This window comes from Sapajus apella, unplaced genomic scaffold (genome assembly GCF_009761245.1).
Source record: "Sapajus apella isolate SASKATOON/1434 unplaced genomic scaffold, GSC_monkey_1.0 scaffold77, whole genome shotgun sequence".
In the NCBI taxonomy this organism is placed as follows: Eukaryota; Metazoa; Chordata; class Mammalia; order Primates; family Cebidae; genus Sapajus; species Sapajus apella.
The window spans coordinates 493923-507928 of NW_022437017.1; the positions used below are offsets into that span (position 1 = coordinate 493923).

At 45.9% G+C, this 14006-nt stretch overlaps 1 protein-coding gene across 4 annotated transcripts in view; it reads left to right on the forward strand.

Moving 5' to 3' along the window:
• ECSIT (ECSIT signaling integrator) overlaps positions 1-14006 on the forward strand; it is a 27622-nt gene that overhangs the window by 5002 nt on the left and 8614 nt on the right. For 3 of the 4 annotated variants that reach the window (XM_032251695.1, XM_032251698.1, XM_032251697.1), the window contains exon 2: positions 8160-8274. The exons of the other annotated variant lie outside the window; for it this stretch is intronic. In XM_032251695.1, coding sequence (XP_032107586.1) covers positions 8179-8274 — 96 coding nt within the window. In that variant the 5' untranslated portion in view covers positions 8160-8178. The remainder of the gene's footprint in view (positions 1-8159; positions 8275-14006) is intronic. 4 annotated transcript variants of the gene reach the window in all.

The window sequence follows — 14006 nt, forward strand, 5'->3', positions numbered from 1 at the left end:
GCTCTTGTTACCCAGGCTGGAGTGCAATGGCGCGATCTCGGCTCACCACAACCTCCGCCTCCTGGGTTCAGGCAATTCTCCTGCCTCAGCCTCCTGAGTAGCTGGGATTACAGGCACACACCACCATGCCCAGCTAATTTTTTGTATTTTTAGTAGAGACGGGGTTTCACCATGTTGACCAGGATGGTCTCGATCTCTTGACCTCGTGATCCACCCACCTCGGCCTTCCAAAGTGCTGGGATTATAGGCTTGAGCCACCGCGCCCAGCACAGGCGTGTAATTTTAATTTATTTATTGATTTTCACACATCTTGCCTCTTTACTAGTCAACCAATATGTCTTATGAATATAGACATAGAATTCCTCAACAAAATACTAGCAGACAAAATCCAACAATATGGAAAAATAATTATACACCATGACCTAGCTGAATTTATACCAGAAACACAAGATTAGTTTAACATCCGAAAAATCAATTAATATACTATATTAGAGTTAGAATAAAAGGACAAAAACCACGATTATCTCAGTAGAAGCAGAAAAAGCATTGACAAAATCCGATATACTCTTTTTTTTTTTTTTTTGAGACAGTCTCATTCTGTTGCCCAGGCTGAGGTGCAGTGGCGTGATCTCAGCTCACTGCAACCCCCAACTTCCGGGTTCAGGTGATTCTCCTTGCTCAGCCTCCCAAGTAGCTGGGACTACAGGCATGTACCAACACACTGGGATAATTTTTGTATTTTTAGTAGAGACGGGGTTTCGCCATGTTGGTCAGGCTGGTCTCGAACTCCTGACCTCAAATAATATGCCTGCCTCAGCCTCCCAAAGTGCTGAGAAATCCAGTATACTTTCTGCTGAGAATACTCATCAAACCAGAAATAAGAAGGAACTTCCTCAGCCTAATAAAGGGCATTATCAAAAACCCACAGCTGACATATAATGTCAGCTTACTTAATGTTAAAATAATATATAATGTTAAAATAACATATAATGTCAGCTTACTTAATGTAAAAATACTGGATGCTTTTTCCTCTTAAGATGAGGAATGAGGCCGGGCGTGGTGGCTCACACCTGTAATCCCAGCACTTTGGAAAACCAAAGCAGAAGGATTGCTTGAGACCAGGAGTTCAGTGCCATCCTGAGCAACACAGGGAGACACTGTGTCTACAAAAAATTTTAAAATTAGCCAGGCATTGTGGAATGCACCTGTAGTCTCGGCTACTTGGGAAGGTAAGTTGGGAGGATCGCTTGAGCCCAGGAGGTCAAGGCTCCAGTAAGCCATGATCACACCGCTGCAGTTGATACAGGGTAACCATGTCTTTACAAAATGTATAAATAGAAAACAATAAAATACAAGTAAAAGGCATCCAGATTGAAAAGGAAGAGGTAAAACTTGCAGATGACATGATCTTTTATACAGAAAATCACAAGTTATCTAATAAAAATCTATTAGAACTGGCTGGGCATGGTGGCTCATGCCTGTAATCCCAGCACTTTGGGAGGCTGAGATGGGCAGATCATGAGGTTAGGAGATCGAGACCATCCTGGCCAACATGGTGAAACCCCGTCTCTATTAAATATAAAAAAAATTAGCCAGGCATGGTGGTGGGCACCTGTAACCCCAGCTACTCAGGGAGGCTGAGGGAGGAAAATCACTTCAACCCAGGAGGCAGAGGTTGCAGTGAGTTGAGATCATGCCATTGCACTCCAGCTGGGCAACACAGCAAGACTCCGTCTAAAAAAACAAAAAAACTGTTAGAACTAATAAACAAGTTCAGCAAAGTTGTAGGATACATGATTGACATATAAAAATACATTTCTATACACTAACCATAAATAATGCAAAAATGAAATTAAGAAAAACAGTTCCAGACAGGGTATGGTGACCCATGCCTGTCATCCAGCACTTTAAGAGGCTGAGGTGGGAGGATTGCTCAACCCAGAAGTTTAAAACCAGCCTGGACAACATAGTGATACCCCACCTTTACAAAAAATTTAAAAATTAGGTGGGCATGGTAGCATGTGCCTGTAGTCCCAGTTACTTGGGAGGCTGAGGTAGAAGGATCACTTGAGCCCAGTAGTTTTGGGCAGCAATGAGCTGTGATTGTCACTCCAGCCTGGGTGACAGAGTGAGACCCCATCTCTAAAAAAGAAAAAAACAAATAAATTTAAAAAAAGAAGTAAAAGACGTGTATTAGTTTGGTGTAAAAGTAATTTCAGTTTTTGCCATCAAAGTAACGGCAGAATACACTGAAAACTACAGAACGTTGAGATAAATTAAAGAAGAACTAGGCTGCATGTGGTGGTTCATGCCTGGAATCCCATCACTTTGGGAGGCCAAGGTGGTGTAACACCTGAAGTCAGGAGTTCAAGGCCAACCTGGCTAACATGGTGAAACCTCATCTCTACTAAAAATACAAAAAAAAAAAAAAAAAAAAAAATTGCCGGGCATGGTGATGGGTACCTGTAATCTTAGCTACTCGGGAGGCCAAGGCAGGAGAATCACTTGAACTTGGGAGGCACAGTTTGCAGTGAGTTGAGACTGCACCACTGCACTGCAGCCTGGGTGACAGAGATTCTACTAAAATTAAAAAAGAACTAAATAAGTAGACATCCCATGTTCATGGATCAGAAGACAATATTGTTAAGATAGCAATACCCAAACTGATCTACAGATTCAACACCATCCCTATGTGGATTTCAGCTGGCTTTTTTTGCAGAAATTAATAGCTGGTTCTAAAATTCATATGAAATTGTGAGGAACTGAGATTAGGCAAAGCAATTTTGAGAAAGAAGAACAAAGTTGGAAGACTCATATCTCCTGATTTCAAAACTTAACCGCAAAGCTATAGTTATCCAAACAATGTGGTAGGCTGGGTGCGGTAGGTCATGCCTATAATCCCAGCACTTTGAGAGGTCTACGTGGACAGATCCCTTGACTCCAGGAGTTCAAGACCAGCCTGGCCAACGTGGCAAAACCCCTTCTCTGCTAAAAATACAAAAATAAGCCAGGCATGTAATCCCAGCTACTTGGAAGGCTGAGGCAGGAGAATCGCTTGAACCTGGGTGACGGAAATTGCAGTGAGCCGAGGTCACGCCACTGCGCTTCAGTCTGGGCAACACTCCATCTCAAAAACAAACCAGTGTGATAGTGGCATTAGTGTCGACATGTAGATCAATAGAATAGAATTGTTAACCCAGAAATAAGCCTTTATATTTATGTTCAATTGATTTTTAGCAAGGGAGCCAAGACAATAAAATAGGGAAAGAATAGTCTTTTAACAAATTCAACTGGATATCCACATTATACAAACCCCTTCCACACACCATACACAATAATTAATTCAAAGTGGATCAAACACCTGAATGTAAGAGGTAAAACTGTAAAACTCTTAGAAGAGGCCGGGTGTGATGGCTTACACCTGCAATCCCAGCATTTGGGAAGCTGAGGTGGGTGATCATCTGAGGTCAGAAGTTCAAGACCAGCCTGAGCAACATGGAGAAACCCCATCTCTACTAAAGATACAAAAACAAATTAATTAGCTGGGCATGGTGGTGGGCACCTCTACTCCCAGCTACTCAGGAGGCTGTGGCAGGAGAATTGCCTGAACCCGGGAGGCAGAGGTTGCACTGAGCCAAGGTCACACCATTGAACTCCAGCCTGGGCAACAAGAGTGAAACTCCATATCAAAAAAAAAAAAAAAAAAAAAAAAAAGAAAAGAAAATCTCTTGGCTTTGGGCTAGGCAATGTTTTTTTTTTTTTTTTTTTTTTTTATAAATATAATACCACAGCACAGCTATTAAAAGAAAAAGGATAAATTGGACTTCATCAAAATTTAAAATTTTATGCTACAAATGATAACATCAAGAAACTGAACACACAGCTCTCAAAATGGGAGAAAATATTTGCAAATCATTTGCAAATCATAAGGGTATAATATCCATCCAGAATTTATAAAGGCCGTGGTGATGGCTCACATCGGCAATCCCAGCACTTTGGGAGGTCAAGATGGGAAGACTGCTTGAGGCCAGGAGCTTGAGACCAGTCTGGGCAACATAGCAAGACCCCATCTCTACAAAAAATACAAAAATTAGCTGGGTATGGTGGCTCATGCCTGTAGTCCCAGCTGCTTGGGAGGCTGAGGTGGGAGGATCATTTGTGTCCAGGAGGTTGAGGCTTCAGTGAGCCGAGATTACACCACTGTACTCCAGCCTGGGCAACAAAGCAATACCACTTCTCAAAAAAAAATAAAAAAGACAATATATAAAGAACTCTTACAACTTTGCTGGGTGTAGTGGCTTACACCTGTACTCGAACACTTTGGGAGACCGAGGCAGGCAGATCACCTGAGGTCAGGAGTTCAAGATCAGCATGGTGGCCAACATGGTGAAACTGCGTCTCAACAAAAATACAAGAAAAATTAGCTGGGCATGGCCTTTGGGAAGCCAAGGTGGAAGGATCACTTGAACCCAGGAGTTTCGGACCAGCCTGGGCAACATAGTAAGACTCCCATCTCTACAAAAAATAGAAAAATTAACCAGGCATGGTGGTGTATGCCTATGGTTCCAGCTGTTTGGGAGAATGAGGCAGGAGGATCGCTTGAGCCCAAGCTCAAGGCTATAGTGAGCTTTAATCACACCACTGGATTCTGGCCTGGGAGACAGAGCAAAATCTTGTCTCAAAGAAAAAAAAAAAGACCAGGCACTGCAGCTCATCTATAATTCCAGCACTTTGGGAGGTCGAGGTGGGCAGATCTCAAGGTCAAGAGATCGAGACCAGCCTGGCCAAAATGGTGAAACTCCGTGTCTACTAAAAATACAAAAATTAGCTGGGCGTGGTGGAGCGCACCTGTAATCCCAGCTACTCAGGAGGCTGAGGCAGGAGAATTGCTTGAACCCAGGATGTGGAGGTTGTAGTGAACTGAGATCGCACCACTGCACTCCAGCCTGGTGACAGAGTGAGACACTATCTCGAAGAAAAAAAAATTTTTTTAATTAGTCAGATGTGGTGGCACATACCTGTAGTCCCAGCTACTTAGGAGACTGCAGTGGGAGGACTGCTTGAGTAGGGAGGTCAAGGCTACAGTGAGCCATGATCATACCACTATACTCCAGCCTGGGCAACAGATTGAGATCCTGTCTCAAAACAAAAAATCTTAATGACTAGTAGCCTACTGTTGACCAGAAGCGTTAGCGATGACATACATAGTCAATTAGCATATTTTTTATGTTATATATATTATACAATAGTTTTACAACAAGCTGGAGGAAAGAAAATGTTACTAAGAAAATCATCAGGGAAAGAAAATACATTTAATTTACTATTCATTAGGTAGCAGTGGATCATCTTAAAGGTCTTCATTCTCATCGTCTTCATACTGAGTATGCTGAGGCGGAGCAGGAGGAAGAGGAGGGGTTGGTCTTGCTGTCTTAGGGGTGGCAGAGGCAGAAAGGTAGAAGAAGTAGAAGGAGAATCAGGAGAGGCAGGCACACTCAGATGTAACTTTCTTTTTTACTAGCCCTTCGGCTTTTAAAGTTTAACTTTTATTTAAATAAATTTAATTAATGAGTTTTTTTGAGACATAGTCTCACTCGGTCACCCAGGTTGGAGTGCAGTGGTGCGATCTCAGCTCACTGTAACACCCACTTCCCAGGCTTAAATGATTCTCCCGCCTCAGCCTCCTGAGTAGCTGGGATTACAGGCATGCACCACCACATCTGGCTAATTTTTGTATTTTTAGTAGAGACATGGTTTTGCCACGTAGGCCAGGCTGGTCTTGAACTTCTGACCTCAAGTGATTCCCTGCCTGGCCTCCAAAAGTGTTGGCATTGCAGGTGTAAGCCATCACACACCTGGCCTTATTTTTATTTTTCAGACAGAGTCTTGCTCTGTTGCCCAGGTTGGAGTGCAGTGGCACAGTCCCAGCTCACTGCAGCCTCTGCCTCCTGGGTTCAAGCGATTCTCCTGCCTCGGCCTCCTGAATAGCTGGGGACTGTAGGAGCGTGCCACCATGCCCAACTAATTTTTGTATTTTTTTTTTTTTTAGTAGAGACGGTGTCTTTCCCATGTTGGCCAGGCTGCTCTCGAACTCCTGGCCTCAAAGGATCTGCCTACTTTGTCCTCCCAAAGTGCTGGGATTACACACATGAGCCACCACACGCAGCCATAACTTGTACTGAAAACAAAATCCACGTATAAATGGACTCATGCTTTTCAAACCTGTGTTGATGAAGGGTCAACTGTACATTGCCGATGGGAATGTCAAATGGTGCAGTCATCCCCAAAAACAGTCTGGCAGTTCCTAAAAATGTGAAACATGTAGTTACCATATGTCTCAGCAGTTCCACTCCTAAATATATACCCAAGAGAAGTACAAACATATGTTCACATAAAACTTCTACATGAATCTTGGTCGCAAGAGTAGCTATAACAGTCAAAAACATTTGGCAAACAACCCCAAATGTCCATCAATTGATGAATGCATAAATAAAATATGGATATAGCCATACAAAACCTGGTTATATTCCATTCCAAAAAGAATGGAATTGGCAGGGCAAGGTGGCTCACATCTGTAATCCCAGCACTTTGGGAGGCCAAGGCAGGTGGATCACCCAAGGTCGAGAGTTCGAGACCAGCCTGACCAACATGGAGAAACCCCATCTCTGCTAAAAGTACAAAATTAGCTGAGCATGGTGGCCCATGCCTGTAATCCCAGCTACTCAGGAGGCTGAGGCAGGAGAGTCACTTGAACCCAGGAGGCAGAGGTTGCAGTGAGCTGACATGGCGCCATTGCACTCCAGCCTGGGCAACAAGAGAAAAACTCCACCTCAAATAATAATAATAATAATAAATAAAATAAATAAAAGAAATGAAGTTCTGATAAAATGCTACGACATGGCTGAGCAAGGTGGCTCACACCTGTAATCCCAACACTTTTGGAAGTCAAGGCAGGCAGATTGCCTGAGTTCAGGAGTTTGAGACCAGCTAGGGCAATGTGGCAAAACCCCGTCTCTAAAAATCACAAATTAGTTGGGTGCAGTGGCACATGTCTGTATCCCAGCTACTCAGTAGGCTGAGGCAGGAGAATCATAAGCCCGGGAGGCACAGGTTGCAGTGAGCCGAGATTATGCCATTGCACTCCAGCCTGGGAGACAAAGCAAGACCCGGTTTCAAAAAAAAAAAAAAAATTATGGATGAACCGTGAAAACATGTCAATGGGTTGGGTGTGGTGGCTCACGCCTGTAATCCCAAAACTTTGGGAGGTGGAGGCGGGCAGATCACTTGAGGTCAGGAGTTTGAGACCAGCCTGGCCAACATGGCGAAACCCTGTTTCTACTAAAAAATACAAAAAGTAGCCGGGTGTGGTGGCTCACGCCCGTAGTCCCAACTACTCTGGAGGCTGAGGCAGTAGAACTGCTTGAACCCAGGAGGCAGAGGTTGCAGTGAGCTGAGATGGCAGCACTGTACTCCAGCCTGGGTGACAGAGTGAGATTCCATCTCAAAAAAAAAAAAGAAAAAAAAAAAGCAAGCATGTCAAGTGTAGGAAGCCAGTCACAAAGGCACAAAGGAGCACTTGTGATTCCATGTATAGGGACGGGCAGATCTGTAGAGACAGTAGATGAGTGGTTTCCTGGGGTTGGGAGTCAAGGGAAATTGAGTGAGTGCTAATGGGTACAGGGCTTCTTATTGGAGTGACAAAAATTTGCAAAACTAGATTGTAATGGCTAGGAGTGGTGGCTGATACCCTTGACCCCAGCACTTTGGGAGACAAGAGGTGGGAGGTTCACTTGAGGCCAGGAGTTCAAGACCAGCCTGGGCAACACAGCAAGACCCTGGGTCTCTATAAATTAATTTCAAATAATTTGCATGGTGGCACGTGCCTATAGTCCCACCTTCTTGAGGCACTGGGACTGGAGAATCACTTGAGCCCAGGAGTTGAAGGCTGCAGTGAGCTATGATCATACCCTTGGGGCAGGGAGGTTGGGGATGCTGTTCCAGGAACAAAGCCTTTGAGTCATCTGAGCCTGTCTTGTGGGTAGGGTAAACATTGGGGCTGGTGAGTTAGCCACATAATCTGGAATGTGCCCTCTACCCTATGGGGGCCCTCGCCTCTGTCAGGTAAGGTACCAGGCTAATGCTGGATTTTCTCTTTGGGGCAGGTGATTGACAAGCGGAGGCATGAGCTGGGTCCAGGCCACCCTACTGGCCCAAGGCCTCTGTAAGGCCTGGGGAGGCATCTGCAGGGCCACCCTCACAGGAACCTCCATCTCTCAGGTAAGCACCAGCCAGGCAGTCTTTGGGGCAGAGGGAGGTAAGCTTGGGATTTGCTCTCAGCCCCTTCAGAATCCACTCTGTGAAGCCAGCTGTGGTGAGTCTGGGCTGGTTTATCTGTGCTGAAGTCCCATTGAAAGTCCCTAATTTATTTTTTATTATTTATTTATTTGAGACTGAGTTTCGCTCTTGTTACCCAGGCTGGAGTGCAATGGCGCGATCTCGGCTCACCGCAACCTCCGCCTCCTGGGTTCAGGCAATTCTCCTGCCTCAGCCTCCTGAGTAGCTGGGATTACAGGCACGCACCACCATGCCCAGCTAATTTTTTGTATTTTTAGTAGAGACGGGGTTTCACCATGTTGACCAGGATGGTCTCGATCTTTTGACCTCGTGATCCACCCGCCTCAGCCTCCCAAAGTGCTGGGATTACAGGCTTGAGCCACCGCGCCCGGCCAATTTTTTGTATTTTTAGTAGAGACGGGGTTTCACCATGTTGACCAGGATGGTCTCAATCTCTTGACCTCATGATCCACCCGCCTCGGTGTCCCAAAGTGCTGGGATTACAGGCGTGAGCCACCGCACCCGGCCGAAAGTCTCTAATTTATGTATGTATGTATGTTTGTTTGTTTTTTGAGACAGTGTGTCGCTCTCTTGCCAAGGCTGGGGTGCAGTGGTATGATCACAGTTCACAATATTCTTGACCTCCCAGGTTCAAGCAATCTTCCCTTCTCATCCTCCCAAGTAGCTAGGACTATAGGCACATGCTACCACGCCCAGCTAAGCTTTATATATTTTTTTAAGAGAAGGGGTTTTGCCATGTTGGCCAGGCTGGTCTCGAACTCCTGGGCTCAAGTGATCTCCCACATCAGCCTCCCAAAGTCCTGGAATTACAGGCATGAGCCACAGCACCTAGCCAAAAGCCCCTACTTTATTTATTTTTGAGACAGGGTCTTGCTCTGTCACCTAGGCTGGAGTACAGTGGATTCCACCTAGGTGGAATCAGGGCTCACTGTAGCCTCAAACTCCTCGGCTCAAGTGAGCCTCTCACCTCAGCACCCTGAGTAGCTAGGACCATAGATTTGAGCCACTAGACCTGGCTAATGTTTTTTTTTTTTTTTTGAGATGGAGTTTTGCTCTTATCACCCAGGCTGTGTGGTCTTGGCTCACTGCAACCTCTACCTCCCGGGTTAAAGCGATTCTTCTGCCTCAGCCTGCCGAGTAGCTGGGATTACAGATGGCTGCCACCACGGCCAGCTAATTTTTGTAATTTTAGTAGAGACAGAGGTTCACCATGTTGGCCAGGCTGGTCTGGAACTCATGACCTCAGGTGATCCGCCCGCCTTGGCCTCCCAAACTGCTGGGATTTTAGGCATACGTGTAAAACAAATAGCAACTGTGCCTGGCTGTTAATTTTTTTTAGGCATGTGGACTTGCTATGTTGCCCAGGCTGGTCTTGAACCTCTGGGCTCTGGATCCTTCCACTTTGGCCTCCCAAAGTGCTAGGGTTGTAGGCTCGAGCCACTGTGTCTGGACCCTAATTTATTTTAAGAGATGCTAGTGCCCACATAGGTGAGGGGGTTGACTTTGAAAATAAGGACATATGAGCTCAGTGGATTTGTGTGGTGACTGTGGGTAGCTCCTGAATCTACTTGTAAAGATGGAGCAGAAAACTGAATTTCCTTCCCATACCCATAGTGACCAGATGGCAAAAGCAGATTGACAGCCATAGATAGCAATAACGATGATGGTGGGAATATTAATAGTTCTTGTATTGAGCACTTACTCTGGGCCCGTCCCATGCTATGCATTTCATTTACATTATCTCCTTTGCAGAGTTTCCCCCTCATTAGGCATTTTAGAGCTTCCTTTCTGATTTTTACCTAAAGTGGTATAATACTACACCACCTATAGTATTAGTTGACTGAAATTTCAGTTTTTTTTTCTTTTTTCAGATGGAGTCTTCCTCTGTCACCTAGGCTGGAGTGCAGTGGTGCGATCTCAGCTCATTGCAACCTCCGCCTTCCAGGTTCAGATGATTCTCCTGTCTCAGTCTCCAGGGTAGCTGGGATTACAGGCACACACCACCACACCCAGCTAATTTTTGTGTTTTTTTTTAGTAGAGTTGGGGTTTCACCATGTTGGCCACGCTGGTGTCAAACTCCTGACCTCAAGTGATCCACCCACCTTGGCCTCCCAAAGTGCTGGGATTACAGGTGTGAGCTAACACACCCAGCCTGAAATTTTACTTTAAATGAATGCCCTTTTTTTTTTTTTAAACATTGCCTTATTGAAGAAGGACATGGGATGGCTGTTGGGGACAGCAAAGCAGGGGGACTGAGGACACTGACTCCATTCTCAGTTCTGATTTTGCAGCTGTGGGACACCGTGCATCCCACTTCATCTTCCAGGTCTTGGTTTTCTTATCTGTAAAATGAGCGCAGTAAGAGTACCCCCGACATAGGGCGACACATTTATTTATTTAAAATTTTTATTTTTTTTGAGATGGAGTTTCACTCATGTTGCACAGGCTGGAGTGCAGTGGCATGATCTCAGCTCACCGCAACCTCTGCCTCCCAGGTTCAAGTGGTTCTCCTGCCTCAGTCTCTGGAGTAGCTGGGATTACAGGCATGTGCCACCATGCCTGGGTAATTTTTTGTATTTTTAGTAGAGACGGGGTTTCACCGTATTGACCAGGCTGGTCTTAAACTCCCGACCTCAGGTGATCTACCCACCTTGGTCTCCTAAAGTGCTGGGATTACAGGTGTGAGCCACCGTGCCCGGCCAAGACCTCACATATATAAAGTGCTCAACAGTGTCTACAGTGGAAGAATATTCAGTAAATATTGTCTCTTATTTTTGAGACAGGGTCTTGCTCCATCACCCAGGCTGGAGTGCAGTGGCATGATCTCAGCTCATTTAACCTCGCCTTCCTGGTCTCAATTGATCTGCCTCCTTCACCCTCCTGAATAGCTGGGACTACACCCACACACCACCATGCCTGGCTAATTTTTGTATCTTTTGTAGAGATGAGGTTTCAGCAGTTTGCCCAGGCTGGTCTCCAACTCCTGACCTCAGGTGATCCACCTGCCTCAGCCTCCCAAAGTGCTGGGATTAGAGGCGTGAGCCACCGCGCTTGACCTAATATTGGCTCTTAGCCACACACACACACACACACACACACACACACACACACACACTCTCTCTCTCTCTCTCTCTCTCTCTCTCTCTCTCTCTCTCTCTCTCTCTTTTTTTTGAAACAGAGTTTCGCTCTTGTTACCCAGGCTGGAGTGCAATGGCATGATCTCGGCTCACCGCAACCTCTGCCTCCTGGGTTCAGGCAATTCTCCTGCCTCAGCCTCCCGAGTAGCTGGGATTACAGGCACGCGCCACCATGCCCAGCTAATTTTTTGCAGTTTTAGTAGAGATGGGGTTTCACCATGTTGACCAGGATGGTCTCGATCTCTTGACCTCGTGATCCACCCGCCTCGGCCTCCCAAAGTGCTGGGATTACAGGCGTGAGCCACCGCGCCCAGCCACACACACATATATTTATGTTTTAGAGACAAGATTTCACTCTGTCGTCAGGCTGGAGTACAGCGACACAATCATAGTTCACTGCAGCCTGGAACTCCTGGGCTCAAGCAATCCTCTGGCTTCAGCTTCCTGAGTAGCTGGGACTACAGCCATATGTCACCACGCTCAGCTTATTTTTTAATTTTTTCATAGAGAGATGGAGTCTCAGCCGGGCGCAGTGGCTCACACCTGTAATCCCAGCAGTTTGGGAGGCTGAGGTGGGCAGATCACAAGGTCAGGAGTTTGAGGCTAGCCTGGCCAATATGGTGAAACCTGTCTCTACCAAAAATAGAAAACTTAGCTGGGCATGGTGGCACACACGCCTGTAGTCCCAGCTACTTGGAGGCTGAGGCAGGAGAATCACTTGAACCCCAGGAGATGGAGGTTGCAGTGAGCCAAGATTGTGCCACTGCACTCCAGCCTGGCAACAGAGTGAGGGTCTGTCTCATAAATAAATAAATAAATAAAAGAGAGAGAGAGTGTCTCACCATGTTGCCTAAACTGCAGTGCAGTGGTGCAATCAAAGCACACTACAGCCTTGAACTCCCGGCTTCAGGCAGTCCAACCACCTCTGCCTCCAGAGTAGCTGGGACTGTCAGGCACTCACCACCATGCCTAGATAATTAGCTATATATTTTTAAAGATGCCTTATATATAACCGTTCTAATTTAAACATTCAATTTAAATTAAAATAAGAAATTTGTTACTGTATCATCTAGAACCAGGGTTTGGCAAACTTTTTCATAAAGGATCACATAGTAAATATTTTCAACTTTGCAGGCCACATGGGCTCCCTCACAACTATTCACAGTTACTTTGTGCTACAATGTAACATAAAAGTAGCCCCAGGTGGCCTCAGTGGCCCAAGCCTATAATCCCAACACTTTGGGAGGCCAAGGCAGAAGGATCCCTTGAGCCCAGAACTTTGAGACCAGCCTGGGCAACGTTGTGTAACCCCGTCTCTACAAAAAATACAAAAATTAGCCTGGCTTTTCGTGATGAATGCCTGTAGTCCCAGCTACTCTGGAGGCTGAGGTGGGAGAATCCCTGGAGCCCAGGAGTTCTGGGCTGTTGTCCACTATGCTGATGGAGCATCCTGCACTAAGTTTTGCGTGAATATTGTGACCTCCTGGGACTTGGGGGACCACCAGGTTGCCTAAGGAAGGGTGTACTGACCCAGGCTGGAAACAGAGCAGGTCAAAACTCCTGTGCTGATCAGTTGGCTCATGCCTGTGACTAACCACTACACCTCAGCCTGGGCAACACAGCTAGACTCCATCTCTTAAAGAAAAAAGGGTCCCAGCACTTTGGGAGGCTGCCGTGAGTGGATCACCTGAGGTCAGGAATTTGAGACCATCCTGGCCAACTTGGTGAAACCCCATCCCTACTAAAAATACAAAAATAGGCTGGGTATGGTGGCTCATACCTGTAATCCCAACATTGGCAGGTCGAGGTAGGTGGATCATGAGGTCAGGAGTTTGAGACCAGCCTGGCCAATATGGTGAAACCCCATCTCTACTAAAAATATAAAAATTAGCTGGGAGTGGTGGTGCACACCTGTAATCCCAGCTACTTGGGAGGCTGAGGCAGGAGAGATCACTTGAACCTGGGAGGTGGAGGTTGTAGTGAGCTAAGATCACACCATTGTACTCCAGCCTGGGCAATAGAGTGAGACTCCGTTTCAAAAAAAAAAAAAAAAATTAGCTGGGCGTGGTGGCAGGTACCTGTAATCCTAGCTATTTGGGAGGCTGAGGTAGGAGAATTGCTTGAACCCAGGAGGCAGAGTTTGTATTCCAGCCTGAGCAACAAGAGTGAAACTCTGTCTCAAAAAAGGAAAAAGTAAAAAGGGGCTGAGTGCGGTGACTCACACCTATAATCCCAAGACTTTGGGAGGCTGAGGCAGGTGAATCACTTTAGGCCTGGAGTTTGAGACCAGCCTAGCCAACATGGTGAAATCCCATCTTTACTAAAAATGTAAAAATTAGTAGGGCGTGGTGGAGCACGTCTGTAGTCCCTATTTGGGAGGCTGAGGCATGAGAATTGCTTGAACATAGGAAGCAGAGGTTGCACTGAGCTGAGGTCATGCCACTGTACTCTAGCATGAGTGACAGAGTAAGGCTGTCTCAAAAAAAAAAAAAAAAAAAAAAAATTAAAAGCAAAAA